The 18,270-nt window shown below is 39.5% G+C and overlaps 1 protein-coding gene across 1 annotated transcript in view; it reads left to right on the forward strand.

The window, feature by feature from the left end:
• LOC126192627 (splicing factor 3B subunit 2) overlaps window positions 1–18,270 on the forward strand; it is an 88,944-nt gene that overhangs the window by 52,269 nt on the left and 18,405 nt on the right. The window contains exons 6-9 of the mRNA XM_049932617.1: window positions 634–841; window positions 10,354–10,560; window positions 10,791–10,993; window positions 14,692–15,046. Coding sequence (XP_049788574.1) covers window positions 634–841; window positions 10,354–10,560; window positions 10,791–10,993; window positions 14,692–15,046 — 973 coding nt within the window. The remainder of the gene's footprint in view (window positions 1–633; window positions 842–10,353; window positions 10,561–10,790; window positions 10,994–14,691; window positions 15,047–18,270) is intronic.

An 18,270-nucleotide genomic window follows, 5' to 3' on the forward strand; every position in this document is an offset into this window, starting at 1 on the left:
AATATTAATGGATTTGGTATGGTTAATTTAAGTGGTTGCAGGATGCTCTTCCCATTGCTACCCCCCCCCCCCTTTCTCCCTTTCCCCCTTTCCCTCCAGCCCTCCGCAGGACAGAATATGTGTACTCCAATTGTCTGCATGAAATGTTATTCAACTGAAAGTTAACAAAACTTTTCTAAAGTTTGTGAATTGTGTAATTGATGTGGGACTAGGGTACCGTCCTGATATTCACCTAGTGGGATCTGCGAAACAGGCTATCCAGCACACCCACCCCCCATTGTTAGTCTGCCAGGTGAATTCGATCTGGCACTGGTGGAACACTCATGGCTGTCTGGGTGGATAATGCAAATACATTGAAATATAAATTTATTAATCTTTATGGACGTCACTGGGGCGAGAAAGACTTCAGTGTTAATGAAAGCCACTTGCAGAGGCTTCAAAGGTATTCACCATAGGTTTAATGTTTGTCAGTATCGTGCTTCTGTTTATGTGTTAATACCTGTAGAAATATTGTCAAATGTAAGAGCAACAGAATTGAATACCTTCTACTCTGGGATGATATTGACATATTCACTTTTTAGTGGCTTAATTACATCTGAATAGAATAATTTGAATTTATTTCCCTTCTTTCAGATACATACAAGAAACTTTAGGGCTGAATGAACTTGATCCAATGTATCGTCAGTTTGCTCGCATTTTTGAAACATTCCGCATATCAGAACCTGAGAAAGTGGAAGAGATGCCACAACAGGTGCAGAAAGAACCAGTAAAGGAACCCGATTTGAAAAAAGTGCCAAAATTAGAAGAAGACTTTGATGATGATGCAGAAGAGGAAGAAGAGGTAACTGCTACATCTCACATTACTTTATATTGTAAATAGTGTCAAGAATGTAATTTAGCTAGCAGTGTCATTTGGTGTTGAAGGAGACATAGTTATATGCTGAGTCAGTATTTATTCATGAATAAAAAGTTCTCGCTTTACTTGCCACATCAGACTTGGATAAAATTCCAAGCTTTTGATGATTTCCTCCTTCATCGTTGGGGAGTAAGTCTGACTGTCATGAAACTAGTGAGGCTCCCACATTCACGTCAGAGCATGCCATATGTTTGGCTGGATTATGCCACAGAGTTAGTGTATGCTGAGGTAATGCGCTTTATGTCCAAAGATTATATTTAGACTTGTAGTCCAGTTTCACCTGTAGCACCATCTTTTACATCAGGTGGTAAACTGTGAGAAATCTTTCTCTGTGTTCTCCCTCTATCAGGTGCAAGCATTGATAAATGCATAGCCAGTGTCTCTCTTAAAATTGATATCAGTTATTCTAAGTTCAACTATTTCCCTGATCACAGAGCCGAGATAGTTCAATGCAAGACTCCTCATTTGTCGAAACAGAATGTGGTGTTTATTTAACAGACGGTGCTCAGCCACTGTTGCTTTTTAAAAATTCCTATATTTAAGGTGACACCGATTCTCTAATCATTGATTGGCAACAGTCCTTATAGACTGCTCCACGTAACTGCAACTATAGAGTCCTAAACAGCTAAGGAAACAGATCTGTCCTTCGGTGTGAGAATACCAGTGATTTATAATATTTCTTGCAAATGTGGAAACAGCTACGTGGGGCAGTCTCTAAAGACTGTTGCTGATTGCTCTGTAGAGTATAAATGTCAACTTAAAGAAGGGAATTTCAAAAAATCAGCACTACCCAAGCACAGATTGTTAAATATAGACCACATTTTGTTTGAACAAATGAGAATTCTTGCTCACACATTGAACTGTCGGGACTCTGTGATCAAGGAAGTAATAGAAATCTGACTAAACTATGAAAAGGACAGGTTGCTACTCACCATATAGTGGAGACATTTAGTCACAGGCAGGCACAACAAAAGACTGCTAAACCAGTAAGCTTTTGGCCGAAAGGCCTTCTTCTGAAATAGTTCACACACACACACACACACACACACACACACACACACACACAAGTTCACATTCATGCAAACACAGCTGACGCACATTTGACCACTGTCTCTGGCCACTGAGGCAAAAGTGCATGATTGGAGAAGCAGTCTGGGTGGAGGGGGTAAGGAGGACACTGAGGTGGGGAGGGGGAGGGATAGCAGGGTAGCTTGTAGAGCATACAGGGACTTAGTGAGGAGAGAGTAGGGAAACTAGGTGCAGGCTGGAGGTTGGGTGGAGGAGTGGATCAGAAAAGGAAACAAGCAAAATGACTGCAGCTGTGTTGGTGGAATAGAAGGCTGTGTAGTGCTGGAACAAGGACAGGTGGATGAAGGACAATGAGTAACAAAGGTTGGGGTTGGGGCCAGGATGGTTATTGGAACATATAATATACTGCAGGGAGCATTCCCACCTGCACGATTTACAAAAGTTGGTGCCGACTGTGAAGCAGTCATTTAAGTGAATAGCATTGTGTTGGGCAGCAAACTCAACTACTGGGTTGTCCAGCTGTTTCTTGGCAACAGTTTCTTGGTGGCCATTCATGTGGACAGCCAGCTTGTTGGTTGTCCATGCCGATGTAGAACGTAGCACAGTGGTAGCAGCTTAGCTTGTAGATTACATGACTGCTTTCACTGGTAGCCCTGCCTTTGATGGGATTGGTGGTGCTTGTGACCGGACTCGAGCAGGTGGTGGTGCGAAGATGTATGGTAGAGATCTTGCATCTAGCTCTATTACAGGGGTATGAGCCATTAGGCAAGGGGTTGGGAGCAGGGTTGGAGTGGGGGTGGACGAGTATATTGTATAGTTTTGATGGGCAGTGGAATACCACTGTGGAGGGTTAGGAAGAATGGTGGGTAGGACATTAGTCATTTCAGACCACGATGAGAGCTAGTTGAAATGCTGGCGGAGAATGTGATTCAGTTGCTCCAGTAGTGGGTGGTACTAAGCACGAGGGAAATGCTCTTCGTGAACAGACAGTAAGACTTTTGGAAGTGGTGGGTGACTGGAGAGATTGGAGAGATAAGGCACAGGAGAGCTGTTTCTGTTCAGGGTTGGGAGGATGATTTCTGTCTGTGAAGTCCTCAGTAAGACCCGTGGAATATTACAAGAGGGAATCCTTGTCACTGAGGATGTGACAGCCATGGGTGGCTGTGTTGTATGGAAGTTACTTCTTGGTGTGGAATGGGTGGTAGCTGCTGAAATGCAGTTATTCTAGGTTTGATATGGATGGAGGTACTGATCTAGCTATTTTTGAGGTGAAGGTACACTTTGAGGAAGGTGGCTAGTTAGGTTGAAGACGACCAGATGAAGCGAATGAGAGAGAAGTTGTTGAAGTCATTAGGAATGTGGATAGGGTGTCCTCACTGTCATTCCATATCACAAAGATGTCATCAATAAATGTAAACCAGGTTTGGGATTCTGAGTGGTTAGGAAGGATTCCTCTAGATGGCCCATGAATAGGTTGGCATAAGATGGTGCCGTGTGGGTGCCCATTGCTGTACCATGGATTTTTTTTGCAGGTGGTTCCTTCAAAGGTGAAGCAATTGTGGGTGAGGGTATAGTTTGTCATAATAACAAGGAAGAAGGTTGTATGTTTGGAATTTGTCAGACATTGGGACAGGTAGTGTTCGACAGTGGCAAGGTCTTGGGTGTTAGGGATGTTAGTGGAAAAAGAGAGGTGGCATCAATAATGAACAATGACAAGCAGGGCACCATGTGGTAAAGGAACTGTGGAGAGCTACTGTAGGAAATGATTGGCGAATGTGTTGGGTCTGTGAGAGCAGAGATTCTCTTGGTGGGGGCACAGTAACCGGCCACTTTGACAAGTCTGGGTGGATGGGTAGGAGTGCAGGGATGGTAGGCGTGAGGAGAGGTATAGACTCAGGGAAGAGGTTCTGGGATGGGCCTAAGGATTTGACGAGAGACTGTAGATTCTGCTGGATTTCTGGAATGGGGTCACAGTGACAGGGTTTGTTGATTGACAAGTCTGACAACTGGCAAAGTCCTTCTGCCAAGTAATCCTTGCAGTTCAAAACCACAGTGGTGGAGCCTTTGTCAGCAGATAGTACCTTATAATCTTACTAACTGATGACAAAGGCTCTACTTTGATGCATATTATACATATATAGCACACATAAACTACTGAATATGCAAGCAGGTGTCCAATGTGTAACTTTTACCAAATTTCATTGTATTTCGCATTTATTTATTATCCATTTTAAATCACATAGTAACTTCAATGACACTATTCCAGTACTCATTTTGCACACTTGTGTTATCAGTTATGGTTCTTGTATTCTGTGAGTTCTTAAGGAGTGGTCTTCAGAATCTTCGTGGTTATCTGTCCTACATGTGCCTGTAATCAAACTGGGAACTGCCTCTGGAAAGTCAAAATAATTATTGAAACTTTTCTATTGTCTCTAATTACTAAAAATATAATTCAAAGTGTACAACTGCTAATACTTACGGTAATGAAAGCAATTGAGTTGGGGAGGTTTCACACTTGGTAATAAATTATCTCACTAAGTTCATTCCTAAACTTCTGAACTAGTCTTTCTTCTGACAAAGAAAGGCAGAAGCTGCTGTGGCAGCTTCTGCATTTCTGTCGTCAATGAAATTTTGGATTACCACTGTATAGAGGGACGGAAATGTGGTTCAGTTACTTGTGAACATAACAAAGCAGTTAGAATCCATAATCTAAAGATGAACTCTCACTGTATGGCAATTTATGTTATTACAATGAAAAGAATACCTCTAGCTGCATAAAGGCATTGATATAAGTCAACGGGGACAGTTGAAAATGTGTGCCCCGACCGGGACTCGAACCTGGGATCTCCTGCTTACATGGCAGACGCTCTATCCATCTGAGCCACCGAGGACACAGAGGATAGTGTGACTGCAGGACCTCATCTCTGGCACGCCTCTCGTGAGACCCACATTCCCAGTTTATTGTCCCGCACTATATTCATAGTGCCCTTATCCATTATACTCATTACTGGCGGCTTTTTGCTGATTCCCGTAAGAGTTTGGGCACTGTTTGTGCATCTGCACAGAAGAAGAAGATCAAATGGCCAGTGAGCCTTAACTATATACATGAAGATGGTATCTGTTCTTTTGGACATGTCCGAAAGAACAGATGTTATGATTCTCACTTTTCACAGTTGTTCTATAAATCCAATATTAAAGCCAAAGGAAGAACAAATGTGAACAGGGTGTATACGGCCTGAGAGATCCGGGAAAAACCCAGGAATTTTTTCATCCGGGAGAACACCGGGAAAAAATCGGGAATTTTTTAGAATTCTGGGAATTTTTTATTCTTGTAGTTTCCAGTTAAATTTTCGTAATTTTGACTGGTAAGAACCGATACTCTAACAAAGGATATTACTATATCCCACTACTGCAGAATAATACTGCAGCAATAAAAGATGAACAAGAGAAAAAAACGAAAATAGAACTTAAATTGCAAATGAAATGTGCCATATATAACAACAAAACACAGTACTCATACAAGTGTCTGCCAGCAGCAAAATGTGTCAAAGGCTTTAGGAAGACTGTGCAATGCTTCGTAATAACAAATTGCCTCCAATGAACGTGACGTCACAACTGTTTACAATAGATGCGTTATAGCAGTTACAAGCAAGCTCATGCACATGCGCAGTTGAGTCGCATATCTTCTCTCGCTACAGAAATGTGGCTGTTGGCTGTATTAGCAGTCGCAGTAAGCACCTAGATGCTATTGGGAAAAATTTTACTGGCGCGCCCAAGCTGCCAGCCTCAAACATGCATGCGCAGAATCTAGGGTGGCAAGTTGCAATTTGAGGGGGGGGGGGGGAGCAGGGGTGCATATTCATATTCTTGGGGAAAAAAACCGTGTGTCACAAAGTGCTTAGCATCCAGTGCACATTGGTCTATCGGTCATTCCGGTTATTCGTATGATTTTCAACGCATCCATGTTGGTTTTTTAACATTCTTTAACACCTTCTAAGTTGATTTCTGAATGAATCATAAGTTGATTTTTGAATGCGTGCATAGTATACGTGATGTCTGTCAGGAGAATTCTCGTCGTATCTAGAAATAAACTATCCTGCAGACAAAAGGGGACGGGGCTATGCAAGCTGAGTGGAATAAAGCTGAACAGATAAATGTCAATCGCAGTCTGATTATGTGGTTGATTGGGTTTGCGAATGATCAGAGTTGTTATATTTACTAGCGAAAACCATAGATTCAGACTACAAGAGTGGAAATAAATGACTAACAGGAATAATAGGTAAGAAAGATTATGTATTATCTTCTCGGTGTATACAAGAAAATGAAATTTTGACAGAAAATTTTTGGCCAGATCGCTACACTAATAAGGGCCAGTTGTACGGTCCCAGGCTAGCAGCCGTTTAAGTTCTGTTCTCGAAGTAGCGTGGAAAATGCGTTGTATGAACATGTAACAATGCCTAGCCGGAGAATACTCGCGGGATAACGAATCCAATGATTCTGACAGGGTTAGTGAAATTAATCGGCAAATAAGTTTTGACAATGGCAGGAATAGTTATAGAATTAGTGATAAGATTGTTTGTTAGAATGAGGAAGGAGAAGAAACGGGACAGGGACGTCACACAAATTATGGAAGAATATAACGATTCCAAATGTATATTTGTGCTTAAAAAGAATAAATAGTGGCAAGTAAAATGGTCCCCTGTCTAATTGTGAACTGCTGAAATTTGACGAGTTCTGTGCAATTGAAGTACCCTACGGAAAGACAGTCCCAAATGTTTCATGAAACGGGCAACTCAGTTGTGGCTTCTTTGAAATTTGCGATTTTCTGCTGTCGAGCAACTTCATGTTCTTTAACTTCAATCATTTCTGCACTGACGGGTAAACACTTTGTTGCTACTCCGTAATGAAATCATTCAGCCCAACTTCTAACCTGTAATAATGCCTACATTTTGGTATAGAAAATGTTTCTGTGTTGCAGGAATAAGCTAAAAGTTGTTCCTTTTGCTGTCTTCCCAGTCTCACATTGCTCTTGTTTATCCTGTATTGTTGACTTGCAGCATGATTTGATGTTTTCTCAGCAAGAGAAACCACTCCTCTTTTAAACTTCGTGGTATAGTGAACACACTTTGTCATGGTAGACTAAAACCTAGCACTTAAGAAAAATGCTAAAATAGACTGAAACAAAGGGTGAAAACCTAATGTACTCTAACATTTCCGACTTAAAGCGTGAGTGTGAATCTCAGTTCTTTCGGTTTATTCTCCCCAAACCACATTCCACTTCTTTATGAGGTGACTTGCTTGGAATTTGCAGCCACTCTTCTTCACTGTATATCCGGCTGCTGGCTGCTGGAAACCCTCTTGACTTCTTTTCCGTCCAGTAACGCTAGGTAATGGAATTTTTAGACTCTGTCTACTTGCTTTTCGTCAATTAACGATGTATTTGACTTTCATACACAATAAAACTCTCACTTTCAACATATCACTTCCGGTAAGTATCTCGTATAGTCGAACATCAGAAACAAATTGAATTACAGTTAAAAGGAAGTTGGCTTTCATACCATAACTTTTCTTAACATAAATCAGAAAATAAGTCTTGCCTATAGCAAGGTCACGTCAAGAGTTTCCAAGACTTCTTGTTCAACTGTCTTTGTTTTAATAACAATAGTCAATGATCCAATAAGCACAGAGCTGCATATAAACTCCATGGTTCTTCCTTATGCACTCACTAAAACATCTATGGATTGCCCGACAGGTACTTCTCGGTGCTGTTCGTCCGCCACATCTCCTTTTTTTCCGCGACTGATGTTAAACCTGCACTCACAAACGTGACACGTAGTAGGTAGGATTCTACCATCCCACTCTTGTATCCAGAATATCGTGTGTTTGAGATGGTAGAAGTCTGAGTGGTTCTAGAATTTACACAGAAATTCTTGAATCACTACAGTACCACCCACAAACATCATAGCAAGCACTACTCTCATTGACCCAGAGATCACTGAATGAAACATAAATGAAACGGGGTGAGGTATTTGCAGTGGAAAAGTTTCACCCATTGAATGCAGCATAGATAACATGTGATTCGTATTGAGAGTCTGTTGTGATAGAAATCTCTCGTGGACGTAACAAGATTTCATAAAAGTTCATTTATAAGGACCCTCATATTCAAATGTGGAACTTATTGTACTCATAAATATGAAATTAAATGAATGCATTGTAACACTTATTGTTAAGTCATGAATATTTGCAACATAAAGAAATGGCTTGATGTATATGGGTATATGCTGGCAGCATCTGAATGGAGTTGGAGCTGTCGAAATGTAAACTGTACTCCCCATGCTTGCCAACATCTGCAAGTTTCTTAAAAATGTCCATTTTGGTGACACGTATGTAAAGAGATTTATTTTATTGGCGATAAGTATTCAAAAAAACTACTAAATGCAAATATGAGCAATATTAAATTTGAATTTAACCCTGTGGCGCATAGTGTCCACTACAGTGGACAGCTGTTAATGGTGGCTTCTTTGGCATTTTCAGTCAGTCCTGAGGTTGCAAATGCACACAGTTCACTGCAGTGGGGACTTCCTACTGGTGTTGTGTCCTGCATGCATTTACAGCCTCATGACTGATTGAAAATGCCAGAGAATTGACCATTAAAAGTTGTCCACTGCAGTGAAATTCATGCACCACAGGGTTAATTAATATTTAATACTTGAAACACTAACACAATGGCTTCTCTGGCAAAATAACTTATATTACGATTTCTAGTGGCATTTTTCAGAACTTCCTCAGGTTTTGTCTCAGAATCTAAGCTGCAGGTGCATTTTTGGACCACAGAAATTGGAAGAAAAAGGTCACCTAATGTTTGTGTAAATATGGTACTCTACATGCCACTGTGAAATGCATGACAGATAGGAGATCAGACATTTGTGTTAATAAGCTTCTGTATTCACCTGAACTTCAAGAATGGTTTCAGCATTTTTCTTCAGACCTTTGAAATGAGTTAGTGTTTTAATCATAAGCTGTTTTGAAACAATTTGTCATGAAAACACAATCTGTGCTGAATCAGAAATAAGTTTTCTGTCTCTTTTTAATCATTTTTGTAAGTACTGAAAATTTCATGGAGTACAAATCGTACATCAGGAACCTTGGCATTGCATTTTGCTTCTGTGAAAGATCAAACGGTCAGTGTGTTTTGGCATTTGAGCACATGTAGTTTACAGTTTTTAGAACTTAACTGCATAACCTGTAACACTATAAAGAACTCCTATGTACAATGTATAAAAATTGCTCGTGTACAGCATTGACAAGTCTACAATATCTGCACTAGAAATTCACAAGGGCCACATACAGCTTATGAGCCTGAATTAATTTCCTATTATTACAGCATTACTTTGTTTTGTGCACATTAAGAGTCTATATCAAGGTCAGATGTCAACTGGTAGTTCTCTTTTTTAATGTCTCCTACTGGGCTATGATTTTACCTGATGGTAAAAATATTGAACCATGTTAGTTAAAATGGGGGAGACAGAAGTGTACGCACAAACCAAACTAGACCTTTGGCATGAAGGAATCATAAAAATTGGTTCTAAAATCAGCAACATCATGAGGGTTGATTTGGTGTCAAATAGGACCTCTCCGACAATCCATCCAAGAACAACAGGTGAGGAGATATATATGTTCAACAATCTCTAATGCTTGGATAGCATCATTTCTGTAGTCAGTACCATACATCAAGAGAATGGAAACAGAATTTTCAAAAAGTTTCCAAATTCTGTCATGTGGTAAGTCAAATACTTGGAAACAGAATATTTTGATATACTTTCTAAGTTCAGCCTATACAAGACTTGTCTCCTACCAATATTACCACACGGAGGACTAGAAGCCATAACTGTACCAAATAAGAACTGTCTCCAGACAACAAAAATGAAGTTCCATCCTACAGAAAACAATATTAGATAAAATAAGCAATGAAAAATCCAACAACAGCTTCTGTTTGACAGAAGTTTCTTGGAGAACCTTGAATTGAAGTGATCGCAGTTTTGCTGTCTATCATGCAAGGAAGATGGGACCTCACAGAACTCCAAAGGTTTACTTTGATCAAAATGTTCCAGGGAAGAGACAAAGAAGGTGGTCTTAGTACAGCTGAGAGAAGTGGTTCTCATGAGCATCAAGTGCGCAATATAGTATGGAATGATTAACACTGAACAATGTTCCAAATCCTTGTGTATGTTTTTCTGGACATAAGTAAGAGAGATTCTGTCACATTTGACAGATTCATATTTGCACTAATAGTATAGTTAAGTTTGTATTATATTGCCATTAACAATACTGGTTTCTCTAGATTTCTCTCTCCCAGATTTGAAATATTTCCTGATTTTAACAACAATTTACTGTTTTGCATTTTTTAGAAGAAGGAAGAGGAGAAAACAAAGCTTTCAAAGCGTAAAATGAAGAAACTGACTAGACTCAGTGTTGCAGAGTTGAAACAACTTGTCAGTAGACCAGATGTTGTTGAAATGCATGATGTTACTGCCAGAGATCCCAAACTACTTGTTCAGTTAAAAGCTCACCGTAATACTGTTCCTGTTCCAAGACATTGGTGCTTTAAGAGGAAGGTAAACACAACAGATTTAGGTCTGTCATTGCAGACAAATTGGCTTTGTATTTCTCTGTTTGCCACATGTATGTTGTTGTTGTTATTATTGTTGTTATTATTTTTATTAATATTTTTATTAATATCATCACCATCATCGTCGTCGTCGTCGTCGTCGTCACCACCACCACCACCATCACAAACATTTTTTTCTCCTTGTAAGTCTGACCTTTTTGCCAAAATCATTTTCAGTATTTACAAGGTAAAAGAGGGATAGAAAAGCCACCTTTTGATCTGCCAGACTTCATAAAAAAGACAGGAATTATGGAGATGCGTGCAGCGTTACAGGAGAAGGAAGACCAACGAACATTGAAAGCAAAAATGAGAGAACGTGCCCGTCCAAAGCTTGGAAAAATTGATATTGACTACCAAAAACTCCATGATGCATTTTTTAAGTAAGTAGTAGTCCTATCTTGTTTTGATTAGTGTGAGCTGTTGACATTTCTGAACTTTGAATACAGTATTTAACAAAATAAAGCCTGATAAAAGGGGTGAAGAGGAATTGGTTTGTAGCCTATTTCAAATTCGAGAATGTATTTCTTAGCCATCTCCTGAACTAACAGCTCATGCAGAGGTTATTTATTGAAATAAATGCTTTTGTAGTCATTGTAATTTAAATCCATAAGATGTCATCCTAACTTTGCTGTTGAGGAGGGGGGGCAGATTCATTTTCTTCAGGAAAAAAACCTTGTTTTGCAAAGCACCTAGCATCCAGTGCACGTTGGTCTATCAATTATTCATATGACTTTGAAACTCATCCCTGTCGATTTTTGAACACATTCTAAGTTGATTTCTGAATGAATCATAAGTTGATTTGTGAATGCGTGCATAGTGCATGTGACGTCTCTGTCAAGGGAATCCTCGTCGCATCTAGAAACTAACTTCCCTGCAGACAAAAGGGGCTATACGAGCTGAGTGGAGTAAAGTTGAACAGATAAATGACAACTGCGGTCTCATTATGTGGTTGACTGGGTTTTGCGAATGATGAGTGTTGTTATAATTACTAGCGAAATCCATAGATTCAGACTACCAGAGTGGAAATAAACGACTAACAGGAATAACAAGTAAGAATGATTATGTATCCAAGAAAATGAAATTTTGACAGAAAATTTTCGGCCAGATCACTATACTAGTAAGGGCCAGTTGCATGGTTCCCGGCTAGCAGGCACTTTAAGTTCTGTTCTGGAAGTAGCATGGAAAATGCGTTGTTCGAACATGTAACAGTGCCTAGCCGGAGAATACTAGCGGGAAAACTAAACCGGTGATTCTGGCAGAGTTAGTGAAGTTAAATGGCGAATAAGTTTTGACATTGGCAGAAATAGTTATAGAACTAGTGATGACAAGACTATTTGTTAGAACGAGGAAGGACAGGAAGTGGAGACATCACGCAAATTATGGAAGAATATGACGGTTCCAAATCTGTATAAAAATTTCGTACTACTACTTTTTTATCTCATACTTGAGAAACTGGAGCATATGAATGAATTTTGAAACTATTTCCTAACATTAAACTTTTTGCTTGTAGTTGGCCTAATAGGCATTTGATATTGGTACTTCGTGAATTATATTCTATCGTGTTATAAAAATGACCATTTGTGCCAAAACAGTCTCGTTTATTTGGCATTTTTTACAATTGCTGCAGTATTAGAAAGGCCAATTTAGTCTTATCTAGTAGACAGTGACAAAATAGACGTAATCAGATCGAGAAACCACACCAGTCTTGGGTCCTATTTCTATTAACAGCTTTTTTGTATTAGACAACGACATTTCAATTTTTCATGTAGCAAAACATTTGACAATTTTTGATGAGGTAATAGGTTCTTTCACAGAAAGGAAAGCACGCTATGTAAAGCTGTAGGAAGATTAGAGAAAAAAAAATCTAGGAGCTAAGGCTTGAAGAATTGTGTACTGTCTTGCTTGTCTCTTGTCTTTACTGGTTTTATGTATCCTATATTTAATTTTATGCCGCACAAAGCACCAAGCTGTTAGCTAATAGGGAATAAAGAGTGCAAATTTTCTGCAGAGTTCCTTTTTTTAAAAAAAAAATATAAGGGTGGTTGGGGGGGGGGGGTGGAAGGATGTCAAACCGACCGACTGGAAGCAGGAGAGACACCGCAGGACATTTTAATTTCCACTGTCCTGAATATAGTTTGATGGCATCTATTACAAGATATACACGTTTCAATTCCACAGAGCGAAACACAGCAACGTGCGATAGAAGAATGCTGTGTGAAGAGACGTGGCACTGCACTTTGGCACACTTAAGACCAAATAACATGTCTTACATTTTCTTGAATACATATATGTTTCATGCATCAGACTCTTCTGAAAGATATGCGCTACAAAATGAATATGTTTTTGAAAATTTGATTTTTTGACGTCCTATCTCAAATGCTCGAGGAAGGGAAGGGGGGGGGGGGTTGCGCCACTATTTAGTATTGCCCCCGGTCGGAAATGTTGCAGATCTGGGGCTGATGTGCAGAGCAGTCTGAGCTATAATGGGGAAGTGGGTAGCCTCTGCGTGACCCGTGTTTACATTTAGTGATTTTACTGTTTCCTCTTTGTTTACTGCTCTTAGGTGAAATGAAAACAAAACGGATTTCTGTGGCCAGGAGTTATCAATTGAGTACATTCACATAATTACAGAAGGTTAAGATATGTTATTAGTTTCAGTTTTATTTTATTTACATCTTTCTGTCAGTCAAGCACTAATTGCCTTGCAGAACAATGAAGTTATTTGTGTCAGTTTGCTAAAGAAACTTTCTTTTATTAATCTTTTCCACTGGGGCAGTCAATATGTTTGAAACGAAGTGTTTAATTCTACACTATTGGATAATTTAAACTGTTCGCTGCATTTCAATTGCATGTTTTCATCTTCTAGCACGTATGGCATTATGCCATAATAAAGAACCAAACATGAGATAACACAGTATTTGTGCGCCAAGAAAATTTACATCCTGAAAACCACATTGAAAAGCTTAATATCAGGTCGAGGCCTTCACTGGGAATCTGGACATACGAATGCGCACTTTAAATGTGCACATTTTAGTATGGGTCACGAAATTCAGATGCTCTTGGGGTATCCTCTGATGTCTTGTTTCTTTTGACATTATGTAAGATCTTTTAGTGCTTTACACGTACGAGCATACAGGCCTCCTACGTCATCGTAGCTGTGCAAGCACGGTGGTGCCTGTCATCTGGCACTCTCTGGCAACTGCTGAAACGAACCTATTTCTAACAGGTCGCGGGAAAATATTTGCGAATAATGGTTTGAAAAGCGTTACTTTCAAAGTAAATTTCCTTTTACGCAAGTTGAACTATGTGCAAGAATGTACGATGAATTTCTTAAATCACAGAGCCTTTGACTCTCATTTAAAAATCAACTCGTTGATGACGAGCCATTTGGGTGAATTTCGAGCCCAGAAGATCAGACATTCATGTCATTAATTGTGTGATATAACTTAAAAGCATAATATGCCCATAAAAGACCAACATTATATGTGAAAGCTTAGGTTCTCTTGCAGCGTATTAACCTTAGAGACCAATATTATATGTGAAAGCTTTGCTTTTTTTGTAGCAACTCTATATATAATTATTAAACAATTAAGTTTTCCTGTTTGTGTGTTCGTGCTACTTAACAGTGATATTGCTACTCGCTGACTACATCGAGCATCCTAAGCTCTGAATATCCGCTGTCATCGGCTGGCAAGATCACGTGATCTGGCTAGCCCTTAACTTTAGATGGCCCACTCTCAGTTGTATTTGACTGACCATCACCACCCATGCTCATTCATGGCACACTGGGAGCAACATATAGTGCAACGGAGTATCTCTTCTTTTAAAAACTGTTAACAGTGACATTAAAAAAATCTGATTATCCCCTTAAACCTCACCACACTTGTTCAAAGTTGAGGCTAAGAGGGTTGGTCTCTCACAGTAAATACAAAAAGGACTAACTTAAGTTCAAACTGACAATGTTTATGTTAAAAAAAAATAATAATTTGTTTAAAAAAAAAACATTTCGCAATTAATGACTTAAAACTGTTCTACTCGAAATGAATCAGAATTTTGTGTAATTTCCTTCCTCCTACAGGTGGCAAACAAAACCTAGGATGTCAATCCACGGAGACTTATATTATGAGGGTAAGGAGTTTGAAACACGCCTGAAAGAAAAAAAACCAGGTGACTTGAGTGAAGAGCTACGAACTGCATTGGGCATGCCTGTAGGCCCTAACGCTCACAAAGTTCCACCTCCTTGGCTCATTGCCATGCAAAGATATGGACCACCACCATCGTATCCCAACCTCAAGATACCAGGCTTAAATGCTCCTATACCGGATGGATGTTCCTTTGGTTACCACGCAGGTGGTTGGGGAAAACCCCCTGTTGATGAATCGGGAAGGCCTCTTTATGGAGACGTTTTTGGTGTTCAGAGTCAGGATTCACAGGTACATCAATGACAATATTGTATTTTCTTTCTGTAATGTGCAACTGTTTATTTTACAAATGTAAGTGTATGATAGGCTTTTTAAGTAATGATTTTGAATATTGTATACATCATAAGACATAAAAACAAAGTAAACAGTTATTGATAATATAATATAAACAGATAGATAAAAATCTACTCACCAAGCAGTGACAAGGGAACACTCACACAAAAGGACTTAACTATTACAAGCTTTTGGAGCCACTGGCTCCTTCGTCTGGTAGAAGAGTTGAAGGGGAAGGGAGAGAAGTGAAGGAAAGAGATTAGAGGGGTTTGGGGAAAGGGGTACAGTTCAAAAAAGTCACGCAGAACCCCGGGTCAGGGGAGACTTACCGGACAGGATGAGAAGGAAAGACTGATTGTGGGGGACTGCACTGGACGAGATTTGAAAACCTGAGAGCTTAAAGGCGGAAGACATGGTAATATGCAAGACAGAGATTGCGACTAAAACATCATGCACAAGTTAATAAGACTGAGATGAAGTGCATTGTATGTAACAGAGGTGGGGGGGGGGGGGGGGAGAAGAGTCAGAATATGAAAGATGTAGGGTACTAAAATGAAGTGAAGAAAGGAATAGTTATTCTTAATGAATGCTGAGACGGAAGGAATTAATATTAAGATCATGTGGGTGGTGAGAACTAAGTACTAGTTCCCATTTGTGGAGTTCTGCGAAACTGGTGTCTGGGAGAAGAATTCAGATGGTGCTTGTGGTGAAACAGGCACCAAAGTCATGAATGTCACATTGTAGAACTTGCTCTGCAAAAGGATATTATGTAAATAATGGATTTCAGCTATCAGTCGCCCTTTTTAAATTTTATTGGCAGATCTAGGTTTCAGCTAGAAACTAGCCATTCTCAAGGCACTATCATTTTTTATCAATGCATGTAATGCCTGTTGGTCAGGCTTCATCTACAGTTCAGTGAACTGTGGATCAAATCTAGATCTGCCAATAAAATTTAAAAAGGACGACTGATAGCTGAAATCTATTATTTACAAGTCAGTAACAGTCGCTGCATGCAACAGCCTTCTGAATGGAAGGTAACCTGATGAGGGGATATTATGTGTTGCCTGTATACACCCTCTGCCTGTGCCCATTCATCCTGTCTGATAATGGGATGGTAGTCATGCCGATGCAAAAGGCCAAACAGTGTTTGCATAACAGCTGATATATTGCGTGTCATTTCACAGGTGCCTCTCCCTTTGATAGTATATGTTTTGCCAGTTACAAGGCTAGAATAGGTGGTGGTAGGAGGGTGCATAGGGCAAGTCATGCAGCAGTAACGGGCACAGGGGTAGGAGCCATAGGTTGTTGCAGAGATTGGGAGGGTGACGAAAAGGTATTCTAAGTGTGGTGGACAAAATCTCAGACAGAATGGATCTCATTTCAGGGCATGATTTTAGGAAGTCATGGCCTTGTTGAAGTAGCTGATTGATAGATTCAACGCCAGAATAATACTGGGTGACAAGTGATGTGCTCTGAAGTTGCATTTTGGAGGGATCAGCATTATCAGAATTGGCTGTGATGGCCTGGGAAATCTGCTTGTGAACCAGGCTGCAGGGATAACTACATCCAGTGAAGGCTGAAATGAGAGTGGTGGTTTATTGCTGTAAAGAGTATGCATCTGAGCAAATATGTTTGCCTCAAATGCCAAGGCTGAATAGGAGGGAATGTATGACATGGAATGGATGGGAGCTGTCAAAATGTGAGTATTGTTGTTTCTTAATAGGTTTGGTGTGGACGGAAGTGTGTACCTGGCCTTTGGTGAGGATGCAATATAAAGAGTAATTTAACTTACTGAAAACTTAGTCATATCATCTTCCATACGACTGCCAATGGATAAAAGCTGGTTTCAGAAAGTGGTAATCTCACATACTAACTTAGCTGTAAATTTTGTGCAGCTTTTTATGTTGGTGTGACAACCAACCAGTTTTCACTCAAAAGTATGAAGACTGCCAAATTGTAGCCAAGAGCAAAGCTGACTGCCAAGTAGTGCAGCCTACTGCAGAGTACAATGTACTTGGCTTCAATGGTTGCTTCACAACCCATGGTATTCGGATTTTCTCCCCCAGTATCAGCTTCTCCGAATTACGTAGATGGTAATTGTTCTCATGACATGCTTTGATCCTACAAGCCATTTGACCATAATCTCCTCTAACTCTTATCGCACACCTATGTCCACACCTGTCGTCTGTCTTTGTGCCTGCTGTTTGCCACATCAACCTACTCTCACACTTTCGTCTTTATGATCTACCCACTCCGCATCCCAGTACTTTCATTTCATCTCTCTCTCTCTCTCTCTCTCTCTCTCTCTATCTCTCTCTCTGTGTGTGTGTGTGTGTGTGTGTGTGTGTGTTATTTGAAATAGCTCTAAAGAAGGGCATTGTAAAAATAAAAATGAAAACCCACAGGTCTCAACTTTTTATGTACCTGTTGATCAATGTGAAGATTTTCATAAGTAGTCAAGTCAGTGTTCCAGAACTTTGCCTTTTACTGACATTTATTCAGTAATAAGCTCATCGGCGAGTGATTATCTGACACCTAACACACTCCAACAGCTGTAGTTCAACAAAATATTAATTTGCTGCCACACAATTCTTCTGTAAGCACTAAGCAGTTCACTTTGTGGCAAGCTTTATTCATAGTCCAAAAATGCTGCACATCACTTGCTATTATTAACAATGTTATAATAACTCTAAAGAGCTCATTCATGACAGCTCTACCACAATTTGGATAAATGTTTCTTGGTTTTATACAAAGTCAAATTTGTTTGTGTAGTCAACTTTTCAACACCTCTGACATAATTTGACCAACTACATATTGCCTGCTGTTTACTGCATCATTAATGTAACAGGTAGCTACTGATGATGGCAACAAAGGAAGTCCTTGAAAGCATAAGTGTACTAACAAATCTGAAAAGATTAGAAAACTGTCAAACATTTATCCAAGAATTTGACTGCAAAAAAACTACATTATCATATTATCATAACTTGTTTAATGGCTCTATGCATAATTTGAGAGGAGCATATTTATACCAGTATTTCAAAAATTATTTAAATAGGCTTTTTTCTTACAGTTTATGCTAATAAGGATAATTAGAGCATATTTAACACACGTTTCATTGTAATTAGTAGTAATCTATGTGTAATTTTAACCTTAATGAAGCAGGTCATTCTTCGTTGGAGTGG

Source organism: Schistocerca nitens, chromosome 1 (assembly GCF_023898315.1).
Source record: "Schistocerca nitens isolate TAMUIC-IGC-003100 chromosome 1, iqSchNite1.1, whole genome shotgun sequence".
Classification (NCBI taxonomy): domain Eukaryota; kingdom Metazoa; phylum Arthropoda; class Insecta; order Orthoptera; family Acrididae; genus Schistocerca; species Schistocerca nitens.